Below are 23,550 nucleotides of genomic sequence, written 5' to 3' on the forward strand. Positions count from 1 at the left end.
ACTGGCAGACAACAAAGAACGAGTCTGGTAATATTCTATATGTTTTGCTTATTGCCAATCAATTGCATGAAAAAGCAGAAATCTATAAATCATTGTCAAAATATTGTATTCCACTGTTCCATACACCTCCACTGTTGTCCAAAATCACATTATTGCACTGGTTCCTTCATTATGATGACAATGGGTAATGCAGTTTATTCTGAGCCAACCTCACATATCTTGTCCTGCTGCTGTAAACACTCACAAGAAATCCCAACTAACAGAACCCAACACATGCACATTCTGTGAGAGTAATGTTTAACGACAGTACCGAGCTGTTCTAAATGACTCGGCCTTGTGTTTTTAAAGATGCACGTCTTCATTAGGAACCTGTGGGCTTTGGAAGTCAGAAAGTAAGAGATGAAGTGATCCATTGATTTACAATTTTTATTTGATTTTAAAGTTATTACCGGTACATCAACAGTTGTTGTTTTTTACTGGAGTTTAAATTAAAGCAATTAGACAAATACAGTAAAAATCAAAACAATGATATTCTATAGAAATAATACTTATTGTAACTTTAGACCAGATGTCTACACAGCGTTTGACCTGCAAGCCACCAAACACATGCATACTGGGACCTCCCTCTGTAATAAAAGGAAGTTTATTCAAATGTATTTATATCACGTTTGTTCTTCCAGCTATGATAACACCCATTGGAACGATTTCAGCAACATTGACCCATTCCGACATCTGATCAATTACTCTTGTGAGTAAAACTGAGAACAAACGACCAGAGCTCCAAAAATGAACCCAAGTTGTAAAAAATTGTAGTTTTCCTTTAAGACAACTAACCTCCTGCTTCATAATCACCACACACCTCTATTCTGCCCTCATAGGAACCATTCCAAAATCCCAATCTTCACAAAATATGTAAAGTCTATTTCGTCCATTAGACCTTTTTATAAAACGGAATGGGAACTGTAACTCTGATAGACAAAACTTGGCTTTTGTTTGAATCCCACCTCCCCGAACAGAACTGGCACATTCATCAAACTCTGCCAGCTCCAAGAGTTTCACCTGCTAATTGCAGAGGGAGAGGAAAAATAACTGCGGCTGTGTGTATTTCTTGTGGTCATATTTTTAGAAGATGGATAACGTCGGAAAGGCATTACCAGTCGTAGGTATCATTTCTCAGCGTTGTAGTGTGGCATTCACCTTGGGATCTGTGGAGCCCGAGGCCTAGGCCAGCCTAGTTAACCATGCATGCTGTGCTGGGCCTAACCTAATTAGGTGCCATCCCAATGTCAACACTGCTGCGTTCAGCGCCTGATAAAAGACGAGCCTTTTCCTCCCCTACTCACACTGTGAGAGGGCTAAAAAGAGTCGGGTTAGAGAGACCCTACCATCTGCAAGCTCTCTCTGTGTGTGTGTGTGTGTGTGTGTGTGTAACGCATGCATGCTGTCACTTTGCTTTCAACTTTCAAACGTTTGCTGCGAAATGTAGGATATAAGGCATGTGCCGGTTCTGCCACCAACTTCTTTATCGTAACAGGAAACTGGCAGCGAAGATTGAACATTTAAATCAAATGTATAGATGCTCCTGTGAAAAGACACCATCGTACTACCTCACATCATCACCTCCATCTTACTCACAGTCGCTAATGTACTTCACAAGACACACGGTACATACATCCACATACAGCTGTGTCTCTTTCAGTGTTGATTTCATGCCATGTGTGTTTTGTGAATCCACTCCCACTTCAAGTCTGTGTGCCGTCTAATTTCATACCAATGCGTTTCATTATTTTTTATTTTACCTCGCATCCTCGGCGTCATTAAAGCAAACAAACATTTTGCACAGAGATCCCAATTAGGACCGATCAAATGTGGCTCCTCGAGCACGGAGGCACACGCGCGCGCACACACTCACTGTTGCCTTTTTAATATGTCGTCAAAACCATCCACTAATTCCATTTATACGGATAAAACACGCTCACAAATAGATTACCTGCTACATACGATCCCCTCTTTCACTGTGAAATTGTGGCACGCCGCCACATCCTCCCACTGCTTCATAGTCCATTAAAATACAGATGAGAGTGTTTTACAGCCTGGGCCAACAGCAACGCCTCCCAGCTAATCCACCAACAAACACAAACATCAGATGAATTATCTGTAATGGAGAGGACTCTGTTCTGGCACCGCTGACGGAGAAATGAAACAAAACATGAGTTTATTTTGGTAAATATTTGGATTTCGTTTTGATTCTGCTATTCATGTACGTAATTAGCTGGCAAATATAGATCTGTATAGAAATCCTTGATTTTTCATCAAGAGGGTGTTGGTGTCTTTAGGTGCGCTTCCAGCAGTTCTTTTCAGAACTGCCTCGTGCGCAAACTAGATATGAGAAGAAAGTTTCTTTGCTTTCAGCATTTGAAGAGTTTTTCAACTTCAGCTTCTTAAAAAAATGCACTTTAAGAAGAGAAATCCGCTTTCTGAATCCTCCATCCATCCGTCTATCCGTGGCCAGCAGCACACTTGACAGTTCCACTGGCTCAGGAGCCAAGCAGACAATGCTGCTCTGACAAGCGCATCTCTCCCGTGTCGGAATCTCATCTACTTAAAGCACTATTTATTCAGCACACATCCTTTTAATGCTGAATCTTGGCAACGGCGCATGAAATCCACCACCTTAATTCCATTAGCTTGTTACTCCAATAAATCCCAATAATCTAAAGCTAACTGCAACACATACACAGATCCTGGAAATACACGAGCCATAGCTGCTCCCTCTGGGGCATTTTTAACAACACTAATAGCCTTTAAAGGTTGATTCATTCTACTGATATCAAAGTAAATGGCCACATTAACCTGTGTTGGCTGCACTAACTGTAGTGGCGCTTGTCATATCGGGAAGTAAAAACTGGTGGCAATATGAAGCACAGCAGGTTTTGAGGATTTAATATAATTACATCACACAGATTTAAAGATGCCACAGCTGAAGAAAGTTGTTATTCAAATGCTTTTTTTTCTCTCCCGCTGCTGCTTCGTTTCCCACCGTCCTGAATGAACCGCCTTTCTGCTTGATCATAGTCCACACACAGGGCTGAAGCTATTGTTGATAAGAGACTGAAGCTTCACTTAAAAAGGGGGCTTAGCAAGTGTCGTTCAAAGACTCTGCTCCTCATTTGAAAAGTGACTCAGCTTTTGTTCGTGTGGAGAGGGTCCTTTAAGACCCAGATGCCCTTGGTGGGAAAGAGCAGATAAAACTGGTAAAAGTGAGAGAGGCAGAAAAGAAATGGAGACAAAGAAAAGACAGAGAGAGAAAACGATGACGGCGCGAGACAGATAATCTGAGAGGAGCGAGAAAGAGAAAGTAATAGGGATATTAAAAGCATACCAAGAGAGAAAGGCTGTGCTGGTGGGTCTGATCCTACTGAGCCGATGAGATGGGTGGAGGAGGGCGAGCAGGGGTGAGAGATAAGAGCCAAAGAGGATTAGGGCCGTGAGAACCTTTGCTGTTGTGATCAGTTAAAAGCACTCAATGATCCACCTGACCACTTCAACGTGCTTACAGCGGCAAATCTGCATGTGAGGGGACGATAAGACATCTTCAGCAGCTCTTGGAACCACGGCGACCCGTGCTTTTAACCACTGTTCATTTAAAAGTCTCTCCAAAGTGCACACGTCTGGAAATGAACGTGCGAGAATGGAGAAAAGCTCACCAAATAATGTGCTTATCATTCTCTACTATTATCCATAAGTCTACTGAGAATTAACTCCAGTGGAGTCAAATTATCCGACTTCATAAAAAGTGCAATCAACACCTAACTACATCATGCATTGCTCAGACAAAGTAACCGATTTAGACAATTAAATGAAGGACTTAAAGAGTGTTTTTTTTCACCACACCAGCCCGCAGAGCCCCCTGCCAGTGCCGTAGCCAATGAGCCAGTGAGGACATGTCCGTGGGATTTTTCTGTGAATTTGGGGGAGGGGAGGGGAATGAAAACAGCTTCCTGCTCTGAACAAAACTGACACAATGAGAGCGGTGAGAGTGAATCAAAACAGTAAAGTTAAGGGCCGTAAAAACCGAAACAGTGAGTTAAGACACTCTAAAACACTCCGTGAAGCTGAGTGAAACTGTGGGAGTGCCCTAGGGTGGGTTTATGACATCAGTGTTTCTGAAATCCTGATTACGGCCCTGTCCTATATCTATTTAGAATTGCCATAATGCTGAAAGACAGTGAATGAGAGGTTGAGTGAATGATTTTGGACACAGCCACAGTTGAAAATTCTGGACTTGCTGGTGCACTACATTTTTCACACTCGCTCTGTAAACAATAAATAATGCTTCAACGACAGTGGAAAGCATCTTGGCAGTTATGGTGTTAAACTGTTGGCTTAGAATAGAATAGATTGAAGTGTTTTTCGAGCGTCTTGGCATGTCCATGTGGCCGGAAGATTTCTGCTAAATGATCAGGAAATCTTTGTGGGATTTTGACTCTTTATTAACGTGGACATTTCTTGACCGTGCGTATTTTAACCCGGAAAAGCAGAAAAAGAAACTTTGACTTCTTCTGTTTACAAATGTGTGCATTGTTTTTCCAGCACCCAAATTACAGCAGAATACATTTGTTATAGCAGCCCATAGTAGCTCATAGCCTACTGGTGCGACCTTTCTCCAAACATCAGACACATAATTTATCACAGTGGAAACAGCACACGCATGGGTGGTCAGCAGTGGCACAAGACAGCGTGGATGAATCAGACACGACGGACCTGTTCTCTGTTTTCACAGAAAGGACTGTGTTTCCTACATTAACTCTCTTCCCTCTGTGCTGTATAAATAGATAAAGATTGAGTAAGAGTGAGATGACTGTGGTCAGAGGGTTTTGAGTTATAAGGAAGTGGGCTCGGCTGCAGTATAGCGATACAGCAGAAGGAAACTGCTGAGGTGGAGAGCTCAGTCCTAAATATCCTGATCTGTTCTGTCTGCACGTGCTGGAGAGGGTCACAATAGTGGATCATGACCCGGACACTGTCATACTTAGGGTCCTGGAGCCAACGCGTGCAACCGGCTCGTCATAGGCCTAGTTATTTCGTAAGTGCTTACTAAGAGGAGAGCACACATCCCTTAATAGAAACGGGGTGCGCCACACGATATCGCTGAATATTTACGCCCAGTAACTGCCAGGTGTAGCTGCTGCTTAGCTAAAGTAACTGAGCTATCTGACAAAGGCCAACTAACGTATCACCAGTTTATAAACAGAGGAGTACAAGAGGGCAAATGGTATATGGCTGACATATCTGACCTGGTAATGATGGGAACTTTTCACATTTTCACAAAAAAAAACCCACAACATACCCGGAAAAACGAAATTGTAGTTCCCGTAATTGTTAGCCTGTGTGACTTATTGCTGTCGGCTATGTCGGCAAAAACGGGTATTCCCCCACTCAAATGTGAAAACCACATATCTCGATATGTGTGGGGATATAAATAAAACAAAGTGACTGCATATACCTCCATAAACCAGGATTACCTGTTAAGTTAATTCAATCACTTGGCTTCTAAAGCTGTCATTTTTGGATGTCATGCTGCAGCTTTCGATGCTACAGTGACTTCCTGTTTGTTGTATGCTACAGGAATCAACTGTCATTACAGTATATAGGCTACGGTAGCATACGTTATATTGATGAAATGAAATGTAACCTCAGCGTCTTCAAGACACACACACAAAACCGTGTTACCACAGAATCCAAGAAGTTCCAGGCCAAGGTGGTATCAGAAGCTAGTTTCAGGTCTCATGTACATTCTCAATTCCCCTTGGAATAGAGGAACCTGACCGCCTGCACTCTGGGATTAAAACGACACCAGCATCATCAATTTGCTCACTGGTGCATCTGTAAGAGATGACAAGCAAAGGCCCAGTGAAATGGCCTTATGCTGTCACTGCACCTGTCACCTCCCTGCAGCAAGTGACTCAGTGGTCATTAATACCAAATGATAATGTTGATCATTTTCTGCAACATAACTCTGCGACAGAAAACACACCTTCGTTCTCCCTGCCGCATCAAAAAAAAAAGAAAATCTAATTTCAACTCCATCTTCTGACAGAGTGTTCGACTGGAAACCACACTGTCATACTCCCTGTGTGAAAGTGGAGATATGCAGATATCTGATATACTGGGGGTACAGACTGCTTGCTGCAGTGACAGCTGTGCCGGCGTGATAGGTGGGCGACACGGCAATGTTAGCGTGTGATTGTATGCCAACGGGCAATATTGCCCAAAAGTTTAACTGCAGCCAACTTTTCCACACTGCCAACTGGTTGGTGGTTGTCGCGCTGGCCAAAAGATCTGAGTGGTTCAACTCGAACTGAAAAAAAAAGCAGATTTTCAACAACTTCGGACGACTAGTTGCTTGAGTTGTCGACACTTGAGTTGCGAGGAATGGCGTTTTATATATATGTATATATATATATATATATATATATACATATATATATTTCCACGGCTCAGCTGTGCACCTCCATCCTCTACCTCCTGTCTCATCTCCTGCAGCCAGCTGTGGGCTGTGGAGGAGTGGTGTGTGTGCGGGGCAGAGGAGGGTCGGCCTCCAGGGAGGCGTGGAGTGGCCACTCCACGACCAGCCTGGAAGGCACTCGGGCAGCCATGGTGCCTTTGTCTCCCAGTCCAATCTGGCCACCTCATCTCTCCCATCCATCCATCTCTCCCGGCGCTTCCTGCCTACCCGTGTGCCTGCTGCAGCCTCTCACGTTACAATGGAGCCAGGCCTCGATGGCTGTTGCTCAGAGAGCAGAGAGAGTCCCATCTGGACCACAGGAGGGACTGAAGAGAGGCGGGAGGTGGACAGGGAGGCAGACAGCGACAGACCAGATGTATTTCAGTCAAGGCCAGGGACTGATTGAATCAGAGCTTCTCTATACCTTGATGCAGTACTTTTCATTTTCACATAAAGAAAAGACACATTCCGAACGGGTCAACACATGCTGAATGTGATTGTTTCAGAGAGCTTTTAATGAGCATAAAATGTGTCCAGTAACACATCTAAACTTCATTATTGAACTAAAATGTTGTGTTAAATGTTTACATAATTTTTTGTCATGTTCTTTGCGACTGTGTAATCAAATAATAGGTCGAGCAACTGAAAATGAATCGACTATTTTGATAATTGGTTTATTTGTGAGAAACATTCTCTGGTTACAGCTTCTCAAATCTCAAATATGAGGATGTGCTACTTGTTTGTAATATGTGTGTATGATAGTGAACTAAATATCTTTGGAGTATTGGATAAATCCAGGACTCTGAGGATGATACCTTGGAGTCTGGGAAATTATGGCTTTTTATACTATTCTATGACATTTTATAGACACAAATTACCTGACTATTAAAAAAACTGATAAGCTGATTAACTCATGAAGATGATCATACTCGTGGCACCACACTGCATTGCAAGACCTTTAACACCATTGAAGTCGATTTTGCTGGCGGTGTTTTGGCTGCATGTTCACCCTGTGCAGATCGCAGTTCACCCCCCCCCCCCCCCCCCTTTTTTCGCGTCTACTCCCAGTGACACCACATGGCTGCAGTTTGGGGGTGTATAACAGCAGACCACGCCCCAAAGCTGCTACAAGAGTCCCTGCGCCCCTCTTTGATGTGAACACTCCTCCACGCGTCAGGCACGTGGCAACCCGGTGGAGAAGAGTAGCGCGCCAGACTTTTCCTACGTTGGGTCGGTGGAGAGGAAGCCTTTGAATTGCGGAACGCGGCTGTTGTTACTTGGAAGGACGCGGACTGTGAAACAAGCTGAATTCAATGTAGGCTACTTTGTGTAAAAGAAGGCGGTTTGCAGGGTTGGGGGAATAAAAGGTTTAAATCAAGGCAGTAAGTTTGACTTGAATGAAAAACAACAAGGACTTAAGAGGCAGATTTTGCAACTCAGCACTTCAATTCGACTTTACCTCACGATTAAAGTGTTTGTTTTTTTGTTTTTTCCTCAACGGTTAGTCGTAGTCTCTGCCCTTTACGCGCATTATATTATTCGTTTGGTATCTTTACAGTTTACTACAAAGCATGTTTTAGGCGCACGGGGAATACGTTTTATTTTAATATCCTCCACTGGTTAAGTCAGGACTTAAGGACAGGTCAGACAAAACGTTTGTTTCTTTGCATGCGTGTCATAAACATAATTTTGCCATGAAGAAAAAACTGGTAAATCATTTCGAATCAGCTAATATTTACAGGAAGAGTGAAGTGCAGCTGCAGGGCGGAGGATCAACAAGTTGACCGGAGCGCAGACAGTCCGACGCCGGGGCTGCAGGGCGCACTCCAGCCGATTGGCAGCTCCGCTTTGTTGTCTAAAACCTTATCTCCTGAACCCAAACGAATAGGTTGGTGACCGCTGGGGAGAGAAGGGGGATATGGAGGGCTTGTGTTTGTTCGCTGCGACTGAGGAATGCCTTTGAGACTTGGAGGGGGCAAAGGAAACTTTAGGGAAACGTAAATGACTTGCAGCTCTTCACGTGCGCAGCAGTTCGGTTGTTTGGTCAAAAACTTTTTTTTAGGTTCACGCCCCTGAAATTTTCATGGCATATGGTGAATAAATGAATTAATTCACTTGGCCATGCATGAACTTTGACAGCTTTACGCAGGGTCGAGTTTAGCTGAGGTTGCTCATCATGAAACATCTGGAAACAGCTGTAGTTGTATCTACAATGTGTCTAGACTGAGTCCTCCCTGAATCAATAAATTGAGAAAATACAGTAGCCTACAGCTTCACAGTGCAAGATCAACATTCTTGGAGACAAACTTTCGCCAAAAGCTATTTGACCTTTTTCTACATTTTCAAACAAAAACTATCTTTTTCAAACTTCTTTTCCTGAGACAGGCCCATTAATGAAATATCTCAGTCCATTTCTTCCACATTCCACAATAAAGACTTTCTCAAACCCAAATTGACTGACTGGGTTAAAGACAAGTGGATTTTAATGGTTAGATTTCAGAAAACAAAAAGAAGATGCAACTAATTTGGCACCTCAGTGACAGTAATAAAAGTAAGGAATTGGCGGCTTTTATTTTGGAGGAAGGTATAAAGATAATTTAGCAATACTGCAATGAATAAAGACTCAGTAACAAGTAAAAGTCCTATAATTCATTAAACTAATGGATTATCATTACTGATGCATGAAGGTGTAAGTAGCATTTTATTGTTACAAATGTGATGTAAAGGCTATATTGTTGGGTATTTAAACAAACTGATATATTTTATGAGATCATCATATTTTATGAGGAATCTGTGTGAAGTAACTTGGGGTAAAAGTATAGCTCCTGGTATTAGGCAGCCTATAATGAGTCTACTCAAGTGAATTACAAGCATCACACAGGCTACAGTAGAGTAAATGTGGCCGGTCACCACCGAAGAAGAAACCATATCCCGTCCCAAGACTTCCCCGGTTCGGCCCCCGGGGTTGATGAGCTGAGAACCTGCACTTCTGATTGACAACCCCCGAAACCCCGTCTCCGTGGAAACCGCCTCGGTGGCGCCGCGAGGGCTGGCTCGAGGGCTGCTGTGAATGGGGGTGACGTCACGGCGCCGGCGCCAGAGAGTCTGCTCCAAAGACGGAGCGAGAGGGGAGAGAAGGAGGAAAAAGAGAAAAACGGGGAGGAAGAGAGAGGTAAGGGGTGAGGCGGCGGCCGCTCGAGGTTCGCTCGGCTTTTGCACTGACGTGTTCCTGCGCGACTTCATCACCCTTGCCCGTAGTCAGGCATCAGTCAAAGGCGCCGTGCGAAATGTAGCTCAGCTGTGGGAACGAAAGGAAGACGTGGAGAAAAATGGAAACATCCTATTGCACCAGATGTGCACGCGGACTGCAGGAGTTTCTAGATTATATTTGAAATTCATAAGAAACGGGATCGCCAGACAGCTGAAGGAGAAGCTGTTGTGTGAACAGAGCCCCGCGCGTAAAACACTCACACAGATGGTGTTTTTGCTGGATTTTGAAAAATATTGCAAGAGATGCGACGGAGGACGCAAAAATCATTTTATAGATTATTGCATATAGGCCAACTGCTTTTTGACTTCACCTTCTCTGCTCACAATAATCCAGGGACGAATTGCTCGCGGCATCAAACAGCCCCCCCCCCCCTCCAGCTGAAGAGTGAAGCGTGTAATTCCTACAAACAAATGGCTCATTCAGAAAACGTTAAAGTGTCAATAGTAGTTAATCCCCTCTTCACGTGCTCAGATATGAAAGCCACATTTTGTAGGCCGTGACTAAATGAACTTTGACACACAACATACTCAGGTGACAATCAACACAGAAGTGCACGAGACCATAACTGATGCATTTAGATGTGCTCAGCCACTTAAAAAACATGGAGGTTTACTAGGCTGCGTAAACACCTCCAACTGAAATTTAGAGTACAGACAAAACCTTAAATTATTTTATTTTTTTTAAATTGTTATAAGGCTGAACTGTGAACAACAATGCAATGTAGTAATTTAGTTGTTTTTGATCGGTATAGTGCGCACCATCAACATTTTGACAGATCACACTTAAGTCACCTCACTGTTGTAAATCTAAAGCACTGCTGAAATAGTCAATATTATGGTCCGTCAAATGACTAAATCCTAAATATTTGTTTGAGTTTTACCGCACACGCTATGTTCTTTAGAAGCTTTATTTTCTCATGCATAAATACCCCCCATAAATACGCTGGTCTGACTAGTTTCCTGGTGGAAGCTGTTTCAGTTTGCCACTCAAACATTTCACCCTGTTTGTTATTCAGTCTCAGAAGCTTGCCTTCACACCAGGTCCGGGCTGAAGGGAATTAAGAATCATCACACGCGCCTGGTACCTGTCATCACTGGTCCACACCTCCAACCCAGCACATGGCAACTAAATGTAGAAGAACGAGTGTCTGCAAAACAAGTCATCAGACATAAACTCGTGCTCTGTCGTTCATGTTTCAAAGCAATTTTTATTCTGAATCGGAATATCATTTCCCAAATATTCCTGCTTGATTTTCATCATAAAACTGCAAGATTTATATCATGCGGGCACAGGTATTGGCGCGTGCTCACACCTTGCCCATAGTCAATTGACAACCATGCGAATCATTAATTTTCTTGATCAGAAACAGGTAAGGGCTTAATTTTCCAAATTGCCCACCGGAGCTGCTGAAGCGCCCTCTGGGTTCCGCCTCCAAAATGCGTTGCCACTAGTAACCCGACGGTGAAGAGGAGGGCCTTAAGAGCGACGAGCCAATAGTAGAGCTAAACGGTGTTGAGTGACACAACCTCCTCGACCAATCAGAGCGTTTGACCCGCCTGCGTCGCATGCCCTGCCTGCTGCCTATATAAACCACATTGACAGTTTGGCTCGCCAGTCTGATCGCCGATCGTCTGGCAAAAAACAGGACCTTTAAAGAAGCAAGCTATCGATACACGCGACCCTCTCTCGCCTAACTTAATACTGACAAAATGAAAGCAATAAGCCCCGTGCGGTCCTTCCGGAAAAACAACGCGAATATATCAGAGCACTCCTTGGGAATCTCTCGGAGCAAGACCCCGGTGGATGACCCGCTCAGCCTGCTGTACAACATGAACGACTGCTACTCCAAGCTGAAGGAGCTGGTGCCCAGCATCCCCCAGAACAAGAACGTCAGCAAGATGGAAATCCTGCAGCATGTCATCGACTACATCCTGGACCTGCAGATTGCGCTGGACTCCAGTGTCGCACTAACCAGCCTGCATCACCCTGCGCGGCCGGGGCAGGCTCCATCCAGGACCCCTCTGACCACCCTCAACACAGATATCAGCATCCTGTCATTACAGGTAAATTACACCGTAACTAATCAAGGAATCCTAATTGGGGAAACTATAGCCTGGCGTGTTGTGGAAGATATATAGCCTAGTGGATTTTTATTTGTGCGCATAACCAGTGCGCCTTTGTAGCCTATGCGTAACTCGCACAAAATGGCTTGTTGAAAAAGAAAATGGCATGTTTTTTTTTTTTCCTCCTTTTGTACAGAATGAGATGAGGAAGAGATTTCGACCTACATAGTAGTGTGCACCGCCAGACACTTTCGATCGGATGCCGCGTAACGAATTCACATTTGGTCTGTTTGTTTGTTTGTTTTCAGTCCCCGGAGTTGCCATCAGAGCTGATGACAGATGACAGCCGGACTCTGCATCGTTAAAGCGGTAAGTAGGCTGTCCTCGTGTCTGCTGCTGCATTCTGTCCAGGGCTCGTAAGGCTCCGCTACAGCCTGTCTCCCAGTCTGCTGGAGCAGAATGGGCTAGAATTACCATTTACCAATCCATTTGTTCCCTGCTAATGTGGTTGACGTCTCACGTTGCTGTAATGGTCCCAATATGTTTTGCATGAGAATGCGCTGCATCACTGGGGCGTCAGTTATGACAAGGGGCGGACAGTTGGCTTGAGTTAAATCCAAATTTTAATATTTTTGTACATATATGTGTGTGTGTGTGTGTGTGTATATATATGTGTGTGTGTATAAATATTATATAAAAATAGTATATATATATATATATATATATATATATATTTACAGTCCTATTTTAGGACTGTAAACTCTCAGTAAGGTGAGCCTGATTAATGGAATAATTCTGTGACTCATCTGCTGTCTTAATAAGACATTTTGCATTGGAGTTTGTTTGAATGAAATGGAAGACATTCGCGCCAGGCTGCTTTGTGTTACTGTATATAAGTAGCAGTCGTCGGGGTTGTATTATACCCTCTTGTGTCTATAATGAAGAGCATCTGCAACAGGAAAATAATGGCTGTTTGGATTACTGCTACTACGATGTCTGCACATAATTGGTACAAGAAGTGGGTAGGCGCCAGCTGAGCGGCAATTACGCTGATTCTTCCCCAGATTGTAGGCTGAAGTTGTGCGAAAAGTGTGTGTGTGCGTCCCCCCCTTCTCGCTCCCTCTCTCTGTGTACATCTGGAGCGCAGGGTTTGCTTAGTATTGGGAGTGTTTGGTTAAATGTTAAAAACTGCGGCTTCCTCCCTGGCGCCAGTCTGTCCGGATCTCTGCCCTGTTTGCATTTTCTAAACACGCCTCTCTTTCTCAATCTTTTGCAGGTGTTTGGTCAAGACACAAAAACACACACAGGACCTGGGGAGCAGGACTTTCCGCCCCCCCCCCCCCCCCCCCCCCCTCCCCCTCCAACCTCTGTCCTCCAGGCCTGGACTTTTTTTCTTTTTCTGCTGACGCTGAAATCAAGAGACTTTTGCTTATTATGGGACAATCTAATGTGATGTGTTTTCTGTATGGACACTTCATTATTATTTAACTTAAGACTTTTTTTTTATTTTTTATTTGTGGTTCCTTTCTGGAAATGGAAGGCGCGCTATGTTCCCGAGAGTGGGAGGAAAACCGAGATTATTGTCACAAGGATTATTCCCCCGCTCAGCCCTGTCCTTCTCCTTGTTGAAGTCTTCGCTTTTTTTGCGGAGGTGCGAACTTGAATAGAAAAGACAACTTGGTTAGTTACTGTAAAAAGTTGTGTCTTGTCAGAATTGTTGGCACGTGAAGGACTGGACGTTGTTCAAAAAAGTAAAAATGAAAGAATGAAACCTTGTGGACTCCTCTCCGGAGTTTATCTTGTATAGTTGCAGGAATTTGAAACTTCTGCAAAAGTGTAATGTTGTACTTAATTATGCTGAAACTTTTTATAAAAGTAATGTAAATTGTACCTTTTTTATACAAAATAAATCAAAAACGCAACTTGAACATCTTTCATTTGGGGGGGGGGGGAGAGAGTGGGAATTCAATGTTGGTATCGGTGGTTCAGAATACATCAAACCAGTGCGTAAAATCTGTTTCCCAGCTGAGTTTCTACAGAACTATAAGGACATGGCCGCGCTGTATGTACAGTTAACATCTGACGCACTTCAAAAACAGATCCCACAACAAAGTGTCCTTCTCAGACCTGCAGTATGTGACCTATAATAGTCTAAAGCACAGCGTCAACACTTCCACGAGGCAAACGCAACCTGGAGCCACACAGTTGCATAAAAAGCTTATTTAAGGCGCACTGACTGCACTTCTACATTCTCACATGTAAAGTAAATAGGATTAAATGATTCAGCGTGACAGGCTGATCCATTAAAGCACCGGGCTTTAGGCTGTCTTAAAACAAAACTGGAAAATTATGGAAATTTAACTTTGGGTGAAACTGGGCCGTTGATGCGTTACGGATTCCAAAAGTAATGCTTAACCTACCAGAGGGAGTTTAAACATTGATTTGGATTGGCCTATGTTGCATTCAGTTATTTAAATTGGCCTAATATACCTCGGATTAAAAATAGCGCTAGTGTCCAACGTTTGACTTCATTATCCAGACGAAACCAACGTGATGGCTAACGTTGCTGCTGGTTTCGGTGCCAAATGACCAGGTATTCTACTATGAACACAGTGAACCGCGCGATGGTGGGATGTACTGCTTTGATAAATCGGCTTTTGACAAATATTCAATAGGGTGACCAATTAAAAGCTCTTCAATGTCCCGAGGTGGTATTGGGCAGTGCGCACTGTAGATGAGTGGCAAGACAGGCTAATACAGCCCTGTAGTGAAAGCCCAACTGTCAATCATCGCCTTCCTGAAATCCAGCGGGGCTTCTCACACGTTTTCACACCACAGAGCCGCCAAGCTATCTGATGATTGTACCCCAGGGAGGACTTTATGGGATCTCTCTTGATTACGTGTAAGCTTTAGGAAAACTCAACTCTTTACATGATAAAACGCTTTGAATCCAATTATTCAAGATATAAACTTAAGTTTACCTAAAAAAAAAAACCTCCTGAGGGGACTCATGCAGGTCCACGTTGAGTCACTGAGCTGTATTAGTTACTACCTCTCGGTAGGTTTGAAGACTGACGGGCAGCGTGTCCGTGACACCAGCCTGCAGCACGTTTGTATGGACAGTGCGCCATCTATCGGCGAATAGAAGCGCAGCCAGTGACGCCCTCCTGCATGTCACTGTTCTTCTGAGCTGCAGTTGGTAAAATATTAAATTGGTGTAGAGAAGACTTGGTTTAAACATTCTGGTACATTCACAAACCTAATCCAAGTCCACTGAGGCTTCTCTCGACAAACAGCTGATTTAGCTGCATAAAGAGCGGAGAAGAGAAAACATGACTCATTTCAAGGGTCCACATAGCAAAACGTTTATTGAAGTGAACGCCTTTTCACAAGGAACTATGGAAAAGACATCGGCACTTTGGAGACTAGTGCATGCACATCTATCACGGCCATCTATTCGAGATATTCTAACCACGGAACACAGCACCGCACGAAACACGTCGGAGACAAAAGTCCCCCCAGTAACAGAGCTTTTTTAAAGTCGCGATTACATCTCCTGAAAAACACCTTTTTTTGTAACGTATAACGTCCACAACATGTAACATTTCTTCACTAGACTAGCTTATCTCCACAACAGCACCATATTCACGCACGAAATCACACCTAAATCATCCAAACGCATGGGACAGTTAAAGCAATCCCAATTTGACCTGACAGAAGTCTTTTTGGTGGTATTAACTTTGTCGTAAATGTTAATAATGTGTCTTTAGATTTGTAATTTTTTTAAATAAAGGTGATTAAAGTAAAGCTAGATTACACATTTCCTTTCTAACAGTAGAACACATATCTACTCTAATTCTTTGGAACACGTCACAACACTAACAGTGTAACAACATCAAGAACAACAGTCTATGTGGCCCCTCTCAGACTAACGAGCGGCTCCTCAGAGGACGCTCTCCGTCTCGTCTCCCAGGCTGATGGTGCGCAGGTTCTGGTTGTGGATGGCTGCGGTTGTGGTGTTGGCAGTGCTGCTGCTGCTGCCGGTGGTGATGATGACAGCTGGCGAGAGATTGAGGCTGGAGGAGGAGGTGGAATCCGTGCCTGTGATGTTAACCGGCTGCTGATGGCTGTTGTTGGTGTTGTTGGTGTCGCCAGGGCTGTTTGCGTTGTTATTAAGGGTGCTGATGCTGGTGGTGCAGTTGAGGTTGCTGTCCCCGCTAGACGGCCACCCCTCATCTGGGCTGCTGGCCATCAGGCTGGCCTCGGACGGCGCCTCGGAGCAGATGGACATGCGGGCCACCGCCGCGTCCTGCAGGCCGCTCAGGCTGCTGGGGAGGAGGCCCCTCTTCTTCACCAGACCCTCCAGCTCCAGTTCAATCAGGCTGGGCTTCAGTGCTCCTCTCGCTCTGTCACCGTCTTCTTCAGCCTCCTCTAGAGAGCGGTCTGAGGAGCTGTCACTGGAGCGCATCCCTGAGTCAGACGAGTCCTTCTTATCCAGGAGGATTTCGGTGAGGAAGCCAGGCTTGGTCAGGAACCCAATGGGCTGGGAGCCGCTGTGGAAGGACAGAGCACCAGCTCTACCCTCTTTGTGGAGGAGAGGTGTGGTGTTGTCGGCCTCTTCTGGGCCGGAGTCTTCATCGCTGGGCAGCTTGTGGTACAATGACCCGCCTACCTTCTTCCTGGAGCCCGGAATCCTGGACAATGTACTGCGGTCCAGCTTCTCATCCTCTTCACTGATGGGGTCTAGAGGCTGGGCATCGGTCCCTGAGGGGAAGTCTGTGGCATCACTAGTCTTGGAGCCTCTCTTGGTGAAGGATTTGCGGCTGTCTTGGTCAGCTCCTTCCTTGGCCTGAGGAGAGGGAAGAGGATTCAATGACAAGAACATGAATATGTATAAGATCTTGTGCTATTGGCTAAGAGGCCTCTGAAGAGGGGAATTCCGGTCTCTCCCTTATGTGCCAAGAGAAACAAAGACTACGGGCAAAACTGTAGAAATGCAAGAAGCAGAGATCTCTCCTCTTCCCAGCTCAGAATAAGACATTTGCTGTTGAGGAATACAACATTTAAAAACACAACATACAGGCTCAGAAACTATGTCGACACTAGTTTCTGACAATAGTCACCACACTGTAATCAGACCGTGGGAGCTTCTACTCAATTTATGCCGTCAGTGATGCAGTGGCAAGAACTCAACAGTGTACTTGTGACTGTCCACCCACCCCTTTGTCCTCTGAGCTGGCAGCCTGGAGGAATTGTCCAGGGTGGGGCTGCACGGGCCTCTCCCCCCCAACGCCAGACATCTCCACCTGCGCCATCTGAGCGATGTACTCCCTGTAGGCATCGTGGTACTCAGACTGCTGCTTGTCCGTCAGCTTGCAGATGTCATTTGAGGATTCCTGAGAGTTGAGGCTGGACATGCTCGAGGTGCGGAGATTTGCCACCTGACAAGACGAGAAAAAAAGTTGGGACTGGTGCGCAAACATCCACGTGAGTTTGTTGAGGAATATATATTCACGTTAAAAGTAACTGAAGAGTGAGACTGCTGTACGGTTGTGGGCTCATCACCTGAATCTACACATGAATATCAGAAATAGAGAAATGCGGCACGTAAAGATTCTATAATTACATGAGTAACCAATGAAATATTCAGAACATGAGAATGAGATACAGTGACAAAGTTATTGGCAAAGGCCGCACACGGAGTGGCAATGAAAGCTGTGGAGTGTTTTCAGTTTTTGGGTGATGTGAATTTGAAAAAGATCACAAAGTGAGATCATAAAATAGCAGCAGAGACAGCTGTCTATGTGCGAGTGTGAATTGGGAAGGTGAAAAATAAAAAAACAGGGGGCCCCTTGACACCTTTTGGTGCGCTGCAGTGTGTGTGTGCGTGCGTGTGTATTTTGAATTCAGCCATGTTCAAAAGCCGAGCTCTTTTCTCACTCACAACCACATTAATGTGAAACCACCAACACACTGGCTTGATGCCGCGGACTTGTGGCCATGTGACAGTTTGGAGCGTGTGGCCGTGCGACCCCGTTTGTGTTGCACGCTCACACGTATGCTTACCCCGGCAATGTTAAGGCCCTTTATGTCCTTGCATGTTTGTATGGGCTGGTATAGTGTGTGCACACACACACGCAGACGGACGGTTCACGTCCGTCTGATCCGATCTGCTGTCGGGCTACATTTACACTTAGCTCCTGACAGGAGGACTGACCGGCCAGTGAGAGTTGTTGCTGTGTCTCGGAGGTTCCTCCAGCCCCGCTCCGCTGAGCTCCTCAAAGCTCAGATTCAGGCTGAAGGCTGCCGCTTCATGCTGGGCCCCCCCCGAGCGTCTGCTGGGCTCCCTGTGGTGCGAGCTGCTGTCCTGCTCGCTAGCAGCTCGGGACTCGTCTTGAAGCGGAGCCTGGGTTTCAGTGTGACGTAGCTCCATCACCTGGGAAAGAGATCGCAACATACGGTTTCAGATCGACGCGTCGTTTGACTTTTGTTACAGGACACGCAAGTCAACATGTGACATACTAAACATGCTTGGTTCACACGTGCTTGTGAGAGTGAGTTGTTGCCCATGTAGCGATATTCAGATGTCCCCCTCCTCTCCCGACAAAAACCTCCCTTCATCCAGATATCAGTCAGCCATCTTGAACCAGATGTCTGTGCTGGCTAGTGTACGGCGCTGTAAGGCCACAGCACTTTCCAGCTGCTCCGACACGAGCTCCGCATTGGATCTCCGGTAAAACACGACCAATCCAGGGCTCTGGTTTGGTATTAGGAGCACAGACGGACATCTGATGAAGTGAACCCGGCTACATGTGCAAGTGATGTCAGCCCCCGGCTCAGCCGACTGGACTCCTGGCTGACTGAATAGCGGCCTTCTCGTAATGCGGATTATGAAATCTCCATCCCAATATCTTAGCGCAGCACGAGATGTCATATTATGAGATGTTGTCGTGCTTCTTTTTGGACTAAACAAGAGCCGACATGCATCAACAGGAGCGGCCCTGGCAGGGCTGAGCGTCTGCAAAGTATCACAGAGTGAGGAGAACGTCTGCAATTGTAAATCTATTTCAGGCCTTTACTCTAGAGCAGGGATTCCCAAAGTGGGGTGCGCGCACCCCTGGGGGTGCGCGAGCTGCCTCTAGGGGGTGCGCGAGAGGAAAAGTGTAATGGCGGTCTGATGGTGTAATAATATTAAATATAAAAAAAAAATGTAATTTTAATTTAAAAACTGTCAGGTGGGACATCTGAAGCTATCAGTCATAAAAGAGGAGAGGGACAGAGAGAGAGAGAGGAATCGGAGGCGAGGGGAACGGAGAGGTGCGTGGGGAGAGACCGGGAGAAGAAATCGAGTCAGAGGAAGATGAGACGGAGGAAGGAGGAAGGGATTGCACAGACAAATCGGGAGCACATCGGCCCATCGCGGAGTCAAGGTGAAAAAAGAGGAAACGAGAGTGAGCATCAGACTGGGAAAAAAAGAGGAAATATGATGAAAAGTATCTGTGTCTGGGCTTCACTTGTATTGGCAACGCAGATTCCCCAAAGCCACAGTGCGTGGTGTGCAGCGAGGTTCTGGCTAACAGTCTGAAGCTCTTATTTACGTCGCCACCTGAACACCAAGCATGCCAGTGCAAGTCAAAAGCCCCTTACATTGTTTATATCGAAATTGGAGGAGTTACAAAACAGCCAAAACAACTGCAGTCTCATTCATGTGTTGGGTCTATAAATGACGCACTACGGGCTTCATATCTGGTTACAGAATAGCGAGAAAGGGGCTACCGCACACAATCGCCGAAGACGTGAGCTTGCCAGCTGCCAGAGAGATGGTGGAATGTATGATTGGGGAGAAAGAAGCAAAAAAGTTGGACATGATCCCGGTGTCCAACAACACTGTGTCGCGCCGCATCGATGCTTTGTCCGAAGACATCCTGGCTACATTAGTCGCTCATTAATTGTAAATTAAATGTGATAATCTGCCTCTGAGCCTGTGCGTGTGTGCTCGCCATCCTTATTGCTCTTTAAAAGTGACGCCTTGTGTCACTGAAAGTTATTGAAACTTTGTTGCAGTGTTTCAGGGCGTTTTCACACCTTCAGTTCGTTTGCTTTGTTACGATTCAGGGATTAATATGATACAATGTTGCACTTGCTCCTTTGTTCGGTTTGTGTTCACACTGCAACATTTAACAGCGGACTAAATCTTGTAAACAAATGCCACGCGCGAGCAAACTGTTCTCTCATTGGTCCGATTCTTATGCGGCTATGAAGGCTTAAAAGGCTCTGTTGCGTCTTTTTTTTTTTTTTTTTTATTAATGGGGGGGGGGGGGGGTGCGCGAACCCGGTCGGGATGTAGAAGGGGGTGCGCGGCCTAAAAAGTTTGGGAACCGCTGCTCTAGAGGAATGAAAGCAGAGTTAAGTTATTGTTGTCGGTGGACTGATGCTTTCTATATGACTTATGTCTTACTGATACACTTGATATGAAACAACAAACACCCAATGTATATTTATTAAATAGAAGCCAACAGCAAGAATATTGAACCAGGCTCTGAGGCAAGTAAAGACGCCACACAAGAGGAATGCAGTCTCACCGTTCCCCTGAAGAGCTGCCAGTCGCCGAAGTTCATCTCCATCTCTTTCTTCAGCTCATCCAGGTTGCACTGAAACAGCACTCTGCCATTTATATTAGCCTGCAATGGACAGGGAAGGGTCAGACTGGTTTGTCCACAGACGTTGCATCATAAGGAGGCATCGCAGAAGGAACTGCACGTCGGCAAAAAGAAACTACACAACCAGAAAACACGCAGTAATTATCTGGAAAAGTATCAGAACACGGATCAGATGTTGTATGTTATCGACAGGCGCACCTTCTTGATGATGGATGTGTACTGAGGCAGCATGCTGGGGTCGATTCCATCGAGCTGTCTGAGGCGCTCACACACTGCATCTGTGTTCAGAGAGCTAAGCAGGGCCGCAGGAGAGACCTGCACACACACACACACACACACACACACAGAATATAAACAACTTATTCAGAGTGTTTTTGTGAGTTAAGGTTACCAGGGCAAACTCAAACACTCTGTTTGACCAACTCATCACTCCGAACACATTGATAAGGGCAAAACGAGCAACAATTCCTGGCAAACAGACGTGCAGGCCCATTACTGTGAGGCACAGAGGTGCAAATCCGCAATCCCACACAGTAACTCTCTCCATCAGTCACACAGTGCAAGTGTAAACAACGCTGCCAACCTGTCCAAATACACGGTTACCTGCTCTTGTTCTTTTTCTCGGAGTATATAGAGGCGCATAAAGAGTGTGCGCAACACTTAAGCGATGGAGTCTGTAAGTCTGTGGGTTGGTGCCGCGCCGAAGTCGGCGGCCGCCAAGCAGCTCCGGGGCTTTATGTGACTAATACCGGTGGCCTGTTGATGTTGTCGAAGGCCTCACAGAGAGCCAACATGCCACCCGCTGGCACGAAAACTAAACAAACCTCATTCACCCCCCCGCCCTCCCCTCCCTTCGCTCACCCCTCTCCCTCTGGTTCTGCTTGTCTTGAACCCTCACTCTTGTTCCTTCCTTCCCTCCCTTCCTTCCTCTCACATTCCTTCTCTCTTTCCCATCACTCTGTTCCCCCCCCCCATTCTCTCTCTCTCAGCTATTGACACCATTAGGACATGGCTTTGTTTCTGGTTTCGAGGGAGAGGAGCAGAGCTTAGTCGGACTGCGAGTAGTTGTTGGACCAAAAAAACCAAGCAGCTCACCCCATTCAGTACACAATAGTAGGTGCCAACATTCTGTATTGGTGGGCAAGAGGATGAGTTTCGCTACTGTTCATGTCCACACAGTAGAGGATTTACTCTCAAATGACACTACGTGAGTGAATCTACTGAACTACCACAGGACGTGAAGTTGTGTTTTGCATTTACTAAGGGATGAGTCTATAGTATCTCTTTCTACAGCATGCTTGGTAGTGCCGAACCAGTGTGTTAGAAATAAGGTGGAGATACACGGATGACGGAGAAAAGGGTTGGATGAGGAGATGAAAAGGAGCCATGAAACCAGAAGTTTACCTGCTTTAATTTGTAAGGCAGCGACTTTAAATGCTTGATAAGGAGACACAAAGAAGAAGACGGACAACTAGTCAGACAGAAATATGCACAGACATTTATAGGAAGGAAGGAACATTGTGAAGCCGGGACTGTACCTGTGAAAAAGGGAGAGCGGAGGGGTGCAGAGGCAGACATTTAGAATAGACAGACAGACGAGCACACATGTTGAACTCATCATCAGGGGGCAGGAGAGACAGAAACAACAGAGCAGAGATCTATCTGTTCCGCAGCGGGAGAGGACTTTACAGTAGCAGCATGTCGGACTGGAAAAGATGAGGCTATTGGAAGTAGAATTATTACACAAGCAGATTTTGTTTTTCGCCGGAGTCAGCAGGCTTTGCAGTCATAATCTTTGCAGACAGAAAGGATTGCGGACGAGACAGAGAGAAAAAGACTCCAGAAAGAAAATGAGAAATCTCTCACTGCGCAGAAAAAAAAAGCAGAAGTTTCAATTCAGGGAAGGCCTCGAATAAAGACTCCTCGATTCAGACTGCAAGCGCGTGTTCTAAGAACGTGAGCGAAAGCGTATATATATATATATATATGTCTGCGGGTGTGTCTGCGTGTCTTGGTGTGAACCCTCCCAGTGTGTGCGTGTGATAAGACTGTAATTACAGCTGGGCTGAGCTCAGGGCTGGGCAGAAGGATGGGGAAGAGGAAACAGAGCTCTGTGAGGGAGGAAGCGTCTTGGTAAGGAGATAAGCTCTACCAGCACTGGGCTCATTGTCAGTGTGTGTGTGTGTGTGTGTGTGTGTGTGTGTGTTTGTGTGTGTGCGTGTGTTGCCAGCCCCAAACAGTTGCTCTGATGATAATCCCGGCAGCCCGAGGAATCCATACTCACACTTATATCAGCTAAGCAATTACACTGGGCTGAATCCAAAGACACGCATAAAAGTGAGAGTGTGCGCGCATGTCCACAGTCACAGATTTGCAGAAATACAGGCACATGTGAACACTACACAAAGAGATCAAGTGTGAACCCAAAAAAAAAGGGATAAGATGGGCTAATATACATGGGATGAAAATGAGGAAAGGAAACAAAAGCATAAGGGAAGATATGAGGAACAAAAAATGGTGTCACATTTAAGACTGGGATGAAGGTTTAAAGAGAAAGATTGAAGCAAGAAATGTAAAAGACAAGAATACAGACGGAGAATGGAGGGGACTTTACATAGTAATCTATATTTAAATCTTTCAAACAGCTCCTTTAAATGCTTGCTGGCCGCGCCCTGATAAGTGGCTTTGTAGAGCAGAAATCTCCTGAGTGGTGTTATCACCAAATTGTTGTAGTAGTGGCTGCTCGCTCTTAAAATGTCTGCGATTCAGTTCTTGCAACTCCATGCTTTCCTCAAGTGGGTTACCAACACTTTTAAGTCCATTTATGAGAGAATGTGAACGGCTACAGTGCCGACAGAGTGAACTTCATCCAGCATATATATACATATATATATATATATATATATATATATATATATGTATATATATGTGCTGGAGGTCATCGTTGCACCGGATGCAGTATTTATTGTAAGCATGCTGCAGCGAGTGCGACGGTCTATATTTGTTCTCTCGGCTTTTGTAAACCACAGCAACAGAATAAGTAGTCCG

The 23,550-nt window shown here is 45.3% G+C and overlaps 2 protein-coding genes across 6 annotated transcripts in view; one reads left to right on the forward strand and one right to left on the reverse strand.

Moving 5' to 3' along the window:
* Positions 1 to 11,399: 11,399 nt before the first annotated feature.
* id2a (inhibitor of DNA binding 2a) lies at positions 11,400 to 13,756 on the forward strand. The gene is made up of 3 exons (XM_079287329.1): positions 11,400 to 11,842; positions 12,151 to 12,211; positions 13,119 to 13,756. Exons 1-2 carry the CDS (start codon positions 11,489 to 11,491, stop codon positions 12,205 to 12,207), a joined length of 411 nt encoding a protein of 136 aa, XP_079143455.1. The 5' UTR covers positions 11,400 to 11,488; the 3' UTR covers positions 12,208 to 12,211; positions 13,119 to 13,756.
* A 1,437-nt stretch (positions 13,757 to 15,193) lies between these two features.
* kidins220a (kinase D-interacting substrate 220a) overlaps positions 15,194 to 23,550 on the reverse strand; it is a 42,871-nt gene continuing 34,514 nt past the window's right edge. For 3 of the 5 annotated variants that reach the window (XM_079286893.1, XM_079286890.1, XM_079286891.1), the window contains 5 exons: positions 20,701 to 20,817; positions 20,425 to 20,523; positions 18,060 to 18,278; positions 17,062 to 17,283; positions 15,194 to 16,691 (listed from right to left, as the gene is read on the reverse strand). In XM_079286893.1, coding sequence (XP_079143019.1) covers positions 15,786 to 16,691; positions 17,062 to 17,283; positions 18,060 to 18,278; positions 20,425 to 20,523; positions 20,701 to 20,817 — 1,563 coding nt within the window. In that variant the 3' untranslated portion in view covers positions 15,194 to 15,785. Of the gene's footprint in view, positions 16,692 to 17,061; positions 17,284 to 18,059; positions 18,279 to 20,424; positions 20,524 to 20,700; positions 20,818 to 21,906; positions 21,940 to 23,550 lie in introns of all 5 variants that reach the window. The other 2 variants (XM_079286892.1, XM_079286894.1) reach the window with 1 other exon arrangement.

Source organism: Melanostigma gelatinosum (genome assembly GCF_949748355.1).
Source record: "Melanostigma gelatinosum genome assembly, chromosome: 16".
NCBI classification, from domain to species: Eukaryota; Metazoa; Chordata; class Actinopteri; order Perciformes; family Zoarcidae; genus Melanostigma; species Melanostigma gelatinosum.